Here is a 9,695-nt window from a genome sequence, read left to right on the forward strand (position 1 = left end):
GCAGTTGTTTGAACAGAACATGGGAACACTGAATGGTTTAAAATTAGGAAAGGTGTACAACAGGGTTGTATTCTTTCACCATACTTATTCAACCTGTATGCTGAGCAAATAATCTGAGAAGCTGGGTTATATGAAGAAAAACATCAAGATTGGCATCAAGATTGGAGGAAGACTCATTAACAACCTGCGATATGCAGATGATACAAGCTTGCTTGCTGAAAGTGAAAAAGACTTAAAATACTTACTGATGAAGATCGAAGACAATAGTCTTTGGTATGGATTGCATCTAAATGTAAGGAAAACAAAAATCCTCACCACTGGACCAATAAACAACATTCATATCAATGGAGAAAAGATTGAAGTTGTCAAAGACTTATTTTTCTTGGATCAACCATCAACACTCATGGAAGCAGCAGTCAAGAAATCAAACAACATATTACGTTAGGTAAATCTGCTACACAAGACCTTTTTAAAGTGTTGCAGAGCAAAGATGTCAGCTTGAGGACTAAGGTACACCTGGATCCAAGCCATGGTATTTTTCAATAACCTCATATGCTTGTGAAAGCTGGACAGTGAATAAGGAAGATCGTAGAAGAATTGATAGATCTGATTTATGGTGTTGGAGGAGAATATTGAAAGTACTATTGACTGCCAAAAGAATAAACAGATCTGTGTTGCAAGAAGTGCAGCCAGAGTGCTCCTTGGATGGTCAACCTTTGTCTCTCATACTTCGGCCATATTGTCAGAAGGAACCATTCACTAAAGAGGGATATCATGTTTGGTAAGGTAGAGGGTGAGAGAAAAAGAGAAAGAACTCCAGCAAGATGGACTGGCAAATGGCAGCATCAGTGGGCTCAAGTATGGCAACAATAGTGAGGTTAGCCCAGGAATGGGCAGTGTTTTGTTCTGTTCTGCATAGGGTTGCTATGAGTCGGTACCAACTCGATGGCACTTAATAACAACAAAGTCACTTAGGAAAATCTGTTTCTAGCTACTTAAGCCAAACATACTTTTTTGACCCAACCATTCTGTTTCTAGGTATCCAACAGAAATGAGTACATACGGAAATCTCTGAATGTTCAGACCAGTACCCCTAGTTAATAGCCAAATTTATCAACACTAGAATAGATAAACTGGTATATTCATAAAACAAATAATATCCAGTATTGAATTAAAAAACAAAACAAAAAAACCTACTGTAGTTTGATGATTCTTACAAACCAAATTGCATTTTGTTGTTTCCAGGATCAACTGGTCTCTCTGCACTTACCAACTTGTCTTTCTTTGGTCCATTTCTAGTCTTTACCTCACTTTTCATAACGATAACTGGTTGCCCCATACACCACTTAATAGCAAACGTTTCAAAAATACTTATATTCTGTTCCCAAAAGGAGTCCTAGTAGTACTGTAGGATAAGCACTAGACTGCTAACCACAGACAGAGTGACAGCTCAAACCCACCAACTGCTTGTAGGAGAAAGATGAGAAAGATTTACAGCCTGAGAAACATTTTACAGGGTCTCTATGAGTGAAGTCCTGGTGTGAAGCTGTGCGTTAATGCGTCAGACTGCAAACAAAGCCATCTGAACTAAAAGGTCGTCGATTCAAGCTCACTAGCTGCTCCTCGGAAACCCGATACAGGGTCGCTATGGGTCAGAACTGACTTGACAGCACTAACAACAACATGAGTTAGAACAGACTCGATGGCAGTGTGTTTGCTTTTTGGTTTATTCTGTCCCAGAAGGCTCAGTGGTTTGTATGTACTGCTGTTGTTGTTAATTGCCTTCCATGCAGTCCTTACCTCATGGTAAGCCCAGGTACAAAGGAACTGGACAGCTGTGATCCATAGGGCCTCCACTGGCTGGGTTTGTAGAAGCAAATCACCAACCCTTTCTTCCTAGTCTAGAAGGTAGACTGAAATCCGATCAGCATCATAGTAAGGGGACCATGGTGGCTAGATGTGATGTGCATTGTCCAGGAATCAAATCCAGGGCTCCTAACGATTGGGTTAGCAGCAGTATCATTTTACGCATGAGAAACAAGTTAATTAAAGAGAGGAGATGGAGCTTATTCTTAAGCACATTTCATTTCTCTGAATCCAGAACCCAGAATCCTACACACTGACTATGTAACCTTCTACATCACAAGACAAAAAAAAAAAAAGATACTCATTTACAATTCATTCACTCATTAAACAGTTATTAAAAGCCTATGTATATGCTGACACCACCACAGTACAGAGAAAGTTTGCTTTCCTAGAGTTTCTATTCTGCAGGCACTACAGATATACACCAAACTGTAATCATAATCTAACCATCATTACTGGAAGACTCAGCTTAAAGTCCCTTGTCCTCAAAATCCTTTTTGCCTATTGAAGATAACATTATTTTCTAATTTTTATTATATTGCCAGTATACATCTGACATTATTTTTTACCTTATTATATAGACTTTTATCTCCTCTAAAGAACAGCTCCATTCCAGTTTTGTATTTGTTTTTGTTTTTTTTCGTTTAAAAATCAGGTGTTGTTGTTAAGTGCCATCGAGTCGGTTCCAACACATTGTGACCCCATATCAGGTTTTCTAGGAGCAACTAAGTACATCTGAACAGCCGACCTTGTGGTTCAAACCAACCTTGCAGTCTAGCGCATTATCCTGCAGTGCCATACCAGGACTGGTTGTTGATGTAAGTACCATTAAGTCGATTCCGACCCAGAGAAACCCTGTACAGGGTTTACAAGGAGTAGCTGGTAAGCTTGAACCACTGACCTTGCAGTTCAAACGACTTTGCAGTCTGACACATTAGCCCACTGCGCCACACCAGTAAGCATGGACAACTGGCATAACCACACCAACAAGACAATGTTCTACATCCTACTTTAGATAGTAGTTGTTGTGATGTGCTGTGGAGTCGGGTTCCAACTCATAGCTACCCTCTGGTAGCGTAGTGGTTATGAATTGGGCTGCGAACCTTAAGGTCAGCGGTTCGAAACTACCAGCTGCTCCGCGGGAGAAAGATGAGGCTTTCTACTCATCGGAAACCCTTACAGGGTCGCTATGGGTCGGAACCGACTCGACGGCACTTAACAACAACAACAGGGTTTCCAAGGCTGTAAATCTTTACGGGAGCAAAAAGCCTCGTCTTTCTCCCATGGAACAGCTGGTAATTTCGAACTGCTGACCATGAGATTAGCAGCCCGATTCATAACCACTATGCTACCAGAGCTCCTTAGGTGCTAATCAGTTAGTTCTGACTCATAGCAACCCTGTAGAGAGTTTCTGAGAAGCAGCTGCTGAGCTTGAACTACTAATCTTGAAGTGTAACCCAACTGTGCATTAAACCCACAGCACCACAACAGAACACCACATTGGTGAGTAGCGACTGGGATCTTAAAAGCTTATAAACAGCCATCTCTGGTACAACTATTGGTGTCTTTTTGTGAGAAGGATAGAAGAGTGATGAAAATTGAAGATACTAGGAAACAATTAGATCAATGGACTAATGGACCACGTAAACATCAGTCTCCACAACCCTAAAACCAGAAGAACTAACTAGATGTGTAACCAGCTACCACTACCAACTGCTCTAGAAAGAGATCACAATAGCAGTTCCTGTACAAAGTAGAATTTGGAACATAATTCAAAATCATCAAAAAGACCAAGCACACTGGTCAGCAGAGACTACTGGAACCTCAGACTATGGCTCTTGGTCACTCTTCAGGTCTGTAAGTGAACACACCCTGATGGCTCAATTTTCAGCCAAATAACAGATAAATGCATAGGGGAGAGAGCAACACTAGTGAGGTATATCAACCATTCGAGATAAAAAGGGCAATATTTATCTTAGAACAAAATTCAGAAGGGCAGGAAAAGGAAACAAGCAACACAGGAAGGAAGTGGGATAAGTCATGTTACACTGGAGAGACTGAAATCATTGAGATGAAACAAAGTGTATGATTTGTTGAAAGGAAAATTAATGGTTTGCTCTATAAACCTTAACTTAATTCACAACAAAAAATTCAAATAAAACAAAAAACACAGGTAAGCCTCTAGTGGTGAGATGACTGGATTTTATATTGGATCTTTCATAATTCTATGTTGATCTTGTACTTCCAAAACCCAAACTCATTACCATGGAATCAGTTTCAACTCATATTAACCCATAAGAAGCCCTAGTGGCACTGCACAGTAAGATTTGGACTACTTATCACAAGGTCAGTGGTTCAAACTTACCGGAAGCTCCACAGGAGAAAAATGAGGCTGCCTGCTTCTATAAAGATTTATATTCTCAGAAACCCTATGGGGAGTACAGAGTAGACTCTGTACTATGTGGTAGCTATAAGTCAATCCTGTATTTGGTAATCATTAAATATGCCAACATCTGTCTTCCTCTTGGTGTAATAGTCATTTCACTACTATTCTGTATACGTAGAAATTAAATGTAGCACACTGAGCTAATTTGCTGTAAAGACCTCTTTAAAGTTTTAAAAAGCAAAGATGTCAACTTGAGGCGTAAGGCATGCCTGATTCAAGTCCCGATATTTTAAATTATGTCACAAGCATGCAAAGATGGACAATGAATGAATAAGGAAGACAAAAGAACTGACATCTTTGAATTATGGTGTTGGTAAAAAATGAATAGACTATGGACTGCTAGAAGAAGGAACAGATCTGTTTTGGAAGTACAGCAAGAGGGCTCCTCTGAAGAGAAGCTTTATCTTACTTATTTCGGACATGTTATTAAGAGGGACCAGTCCCTGGAGAAGTACATCATACTTGGTAGAGTAAGTGAAAAAGAGGAAGATCCTTTAAGAGATAGACTGACACAGTGGCAGCAACAATGGGCTCAAACATAGCACCAACTGTGAGGATGGCAAAGGACTGGGCTGTACTTTGTTCTGCTGTGCACATGTTTCTATGAGTAGGAACCAACTTGATGACACCTAACATCAATAACTCAAACGCAAAACCCACTGCCATCACGTTGATTACGATTCATAGTGACCCTATATAGGGAGTCCAAGATTGTAAATCTTTACAGAGACAGGCAAACCCATCTTACTACTGTGGAGCTGCTAGTGGGTTTGAACCTCTGACCTTGTGGTTAACAAGCTCAACAACAGAGTTCTCATTAAGGATAGATGGTATCAGTTACTTTTCACTGATTTTCAAATGCAATTCATAGCTCTGATCTTGCCTTATGAAAAACTAAAGTACAGTTACACATACCCTCCTTTTCTTCTGTCCACTTTGAAAGACTAAAGAACACGTTACAAATATGAAGTTGAGCTAGTTTCAAAGCATTTCTATAAATAGCTAGTAAAGGAATACAAAATATGAGAGGCTTCAAACAGTTCAAAGAAAAATCGAACTAAAAAAATAACAGCAGTTCTCTATGCTACATCCAGTCACTATGACTCTATAGCAGTAGGGTTTATACTGAGGATGGGCATGGGTGATGTTATTGGCATCTAGTGAGTCTGTTGTTGTTGGAATACACAGAAATCACATTTACTACATCTGTGGAGAGACAGTTGGAAAGCTCCATATCATCAGTCAAAACCAGGACATGGGCAGATTGTAGAACAGACCATATGCAAGATCAAGCTGAAATTAAAGATCATCTCAAGAACCATACGATGCATTAGAGAAGAAATAGCTGTAAACATCCATTAGTAACTGGAACATGGAATGCATGAAGCACGAATTTAGGAAAACTGAAAGTTGTCAAAAATGAAATGAAACACATTAACATCGATATTCTAGGCATTAGTGAGCTGAAACGCACTGATATTGGCCATTTTGAATCTGACAATCACATGGTTTACTATACTTGGAATGACAAACTGAAGAGGAATGGTGTCACATTCATGATCAAAAAGAACTTATCAAGATCTGTCCTGAAGTACAACACTGTCTGTGATAGGGTAATATCCATACCAGTTACACCACTATTATTCAAACGTATGCACCAACCACTAAAGGCAGTGATGATAAACTTGAAGAATTCTACCAATGCCTTCAATCTGAAATTGATCAAACCTGTAATCAAGACGCACTGATAATTACTGGTGATTGGAAACAAACAAGGATCAATAGTTAGAATTTATAACCTTGGTGATAGAAATGATGCTGGAGATTGCATGATAGAATTTTGCAATAGAAAGACCAATCCAATGACTTCTTCAGTACAAATCCCTTTTAAACAAAGAATTATCTGGTGCAAAATGCAAAACTGTCAAGGTTTAGAAACCCTGCTTTAGACAATAATTGGTAACTGTGGTGCTGTGGGTTAATGCGTCAGACTGCAAAGCCATTTGAACTGCAAGGTCGGTGGTTCAAGCTCACCAGCTGCTCCTTGGAAACCCTATACAGGGTCGCTATGGGTCAGAATCAACTTGACAGCACTCAACAATAACAGTTAAAAAAAAGCAAAAAATGGGATTTTTCCACAAACTTTTTGAAGCCCCCTCATATGAATGTCTTCCTTTATCTGTGATGAATCACCTCACTTAACTCTTTGGTAAATAACTAAGCAAAAAAGTTATGCACTGGACTGCTAATTCAATTCAAAAGCTAATGGTTGGAAACCCACTCACAATGTCCATGGAAAGATTTGGGAGTTCTGCTGCTATACAGATCGCACTGAAGAAAACTCTGTAACGTATTCTACTCTGTCATTTGGGTAGTTCTAAGTAGGAATCCACTCCACAAAACTTAACAATGGCCAGAAAGAAAAGGCAAACTGGACTGTTTCACTCAAGGACTAAAATATCGGAGTTAAGTACATTTGGCACTGTAGGCACGGACTGCTAATTGCAAGGTCCGTGGTTCAAATCTACCAGCCGCTCTTATACAGGGTCACTGAGCCAGAAATGACTCGATAGCATTTAACAACAAAAACAACATAAACGTTACAGCAAAAAATATATTCTTTAAAGGTGAAATTTTATGTGATGTGGCAGCAGGGCACTCTGGGTCATTTGCTGAAATTAACTGTAGCTCTCTAATCTCATCAGATTATGTCCATAGGACAAGTCAGTACTAATGAAGCTGAGGACATCTGTCTGATGAACCATACGTACTGGAAGTTTTCAAAAGTTTTCAGAGCAATTTCATGTTTTTGTAGGATTTTGTTTGGTTTTGTTTTATTGCCATTGGAACATGCACAAAAATTCCATTCTTCACAGCCCCCAAAGTCAGTCCCATCAATAGCTCTATGTTGTAATATGCTTTCAGAAATAGAATTAAATTTTTTTAGCCAAAATGCTTATCTTCTCATGAAAGTAGTATTGTTGTTGTTGTTATGTGCCTATAGTCCATTTGGAATCAGAGTGACCCTGTATAGGGTTTCTGAGGAGTGGCTTGTGGGGTCGAACCACCAACCTTGCTGTTAGTGGTTCAGTGCTTATTCTACAGCGCTACATCAGAACTCCATATTAACATAATAAACTACTGTGGTGGTGATGTGCTGTGGAGTTAGTTCTGACCCATAGCGACCCTACATGGGGTTTCCGAGGCTGTATATCTTTACGGGAGCAGAAAGCCTCCTCTTCCTCCCGCAGAACAGCTGATAGTTTTGAACTACTGACCTTGATGCTGGCAGTCCAACTCATAACCACTACGCTACCATAGCTATTACTACTATTGTCATTAATAGTAATATCACTTAGTTATAAATGTTAAAACGTCTCAATTTCCAAATAAGTGCATATAAAGCACTTAGCCTTCTTGGGCAGAGCATTTGAAAACTTTTAAAATTGAGGTATGTTTTAAAATGAGATACCAGAATTACATACGTACTCAGGTTATCTGAGAAGCTGAGTGACAATTAACTAACAATTCTGATCACTTCACGAATCCTGCATTACACACTGGGAAATAAATACTCAAAATTTTGCTCTTTCTTGGTGCTCTTCCCCATCCAATAAAATATGACACGCTTCCAGGAAGTGACCATTACCTAATGACCAGGTACATTCCATGCAAGAAAACTCATTTCATGAAAAGTGCTCGATATTTAAATATAAACATTCTAAACAATCCGGAAAGCAAAATTACAAAGCCACCCTTTCCAGGGTTCCATAACGAAAATGAAGAGTTCAAACTTTTAGAAGTCGTCCTGCGACAAAGCTCAAGCGTTCAGGTTTCGCCAGCTAAGCGTCAACTTCCCAGAGACACTGACGCTGACGTCTCCGGGGTGTAGGCACCTAAAGCGAGGCGAAGACCCTTTTCTCACCTAAGTCTCAAATTATCACCTCACCCCTCCCCACCGGCGAACCGCGCGGTGCAAGTCAACCAGGACTACACAAAACTACCAGTAGATCCTTCTTGCCCCATCTGGGGCCGACTCCCGGCCGCCTCACACGTGTGTCAGGCCTCGGGCTAAGTCACCGCCCGTCCCCATTCCCGGCACCTCACGCGCTCCTATAGCTTTCTCCGGATCTAAGCTGCACTCACCTCCTTTACTGAGAGAAACTCAAGCAATGGAAAGACTAGATGCCGATCCAAAAAATGCGCGATGCGAGTAGTCAAGTCGTACTCCGCCATCTTGCCAAGGAAAAGAGAACCTTTGCTCACCAAAACTTTATTGATAGCCCTGACAAGGGAAACCTACAGTCCCCGTACTGCGCATGTGCAGTTCAATCGACGGTAATGGGGAGGGATTCAGCGTTCCTCTGGGCTGAGCAGTGGCGCATGCGCACGAGCCGGGTACAATCTTTTCAGTTTGCGGGTTGGTTAGTGTTCTTTTCCTGTTGCTGGCCTACCAGTTACCAATCGATCGCCTGTAATCCGTTTTCACTTATTGGTCCAGTGTGAGGATTTTTGTTTTCTTTATATTGAGGTGCGTAATCAGTACTGAAAGGAGCTCTGGTAGCGTAGTGGTTACGAATCGGGCTGCGAACCTTAAGACAAGCAGTTGGAAACTATCAGCCGCTCCAGGAGAAAGATGAGGCGTTCTGCTCCCGTAAAGATTTACAGCCTCGGAAACCCAGTACAGGGTCTCTATGGGTCGGAACCGACTCGACGGCACTTAACAACAACAACAACAACAATCAGTACTGAAAGGAGCTCTGGTAGCTGAGTGGTTACGAATTGGCCTATTAACCTCAAGGTCAGCAGTTCGAAACTACCAGCTGTTCCGCGGGAGAAAGAGGAGACTTTCTGCTTCCGTAAAGATTTTCAGCCTCGGAAACCCTGTACAGGGTCGCTATGAGTTGGAACTGACTCCATGGCACATGACAACAACAACAATCAGTACTGAAGACGATAGTCTTTGATCTTTATCAGTCAGTGCTTCAAGTCCACTTTGCTTTCACCATCATCTGTGTATTACAGGTTGCTGATGAGTTTCCAATTCTGATGCCATGTTTTCTTCATATAGTCCAGTATCTCAGATTTTTTGGTCAGCATACATATTAAATAAGTATGGTGAAAGCATACAACCCTGACACACACCTTTCCTGATTTTAAATAACACAGTATCCTCTTGTTCTGTTCAAATGACTACCTATTGTTCTATATACAGGTTCCTCACGAACACAATTAACCGATCTGAAATTCCCATTCTTTTTAATATCCATGATGTGTTATGATCTATATTCGAATGCCTCTGAGTACTCAATGAAACACAGGTAAACATCTTTCTGGTGTTCTTTGCTTTCAGTCAAAATCCATCTGACATCAGCAATGACAT

The 9,695-nt window shown here is 40.6% G+C and overlaps 1 protein-coding gene across 1 annotated transcript in view; it reads right to left on the reverse strand.

The window, feature by feature from the left end:
• EIF3E (eukaryotic translation initiation factor 3, subunit E) overlaps positions 1-8,570 on the reverse strand; it is a 60,051-nt gene extending 51,481 nt beyond the window's left edge. The window contains exon 1 of the mRNA XM_006830641.1: positions 8,459-8,570. Within this exon, the coding sequence (XP_006830704.1) occupies positions 8,459-8,548 (90 nt within the window). The 5' untranslated portion in view covers positions 8,549-8,570. The remainder of the gene's footprint in view (positions 1-8,458) is intronic.
• Between the last annotated feature and the right edge of the window lie 1,125 nt (positions 8,571-9,695).

This window comes from Chrysochloris asiatica, unplaced genomic scaffold (assembly GCF_000296735.1).
Source record: "Chrysochloris asiatica unplaced genomic scaffold, ChrAsi1.0 scaffold00001, whole genome shotgun sequence".
Lineage (NCBI taxonomy): Eukaryota > Metazoa > Chordata > Mammalia > Afrosoricida > Chrysochloridae > Chrysochloris > Chrysochloris asiatica.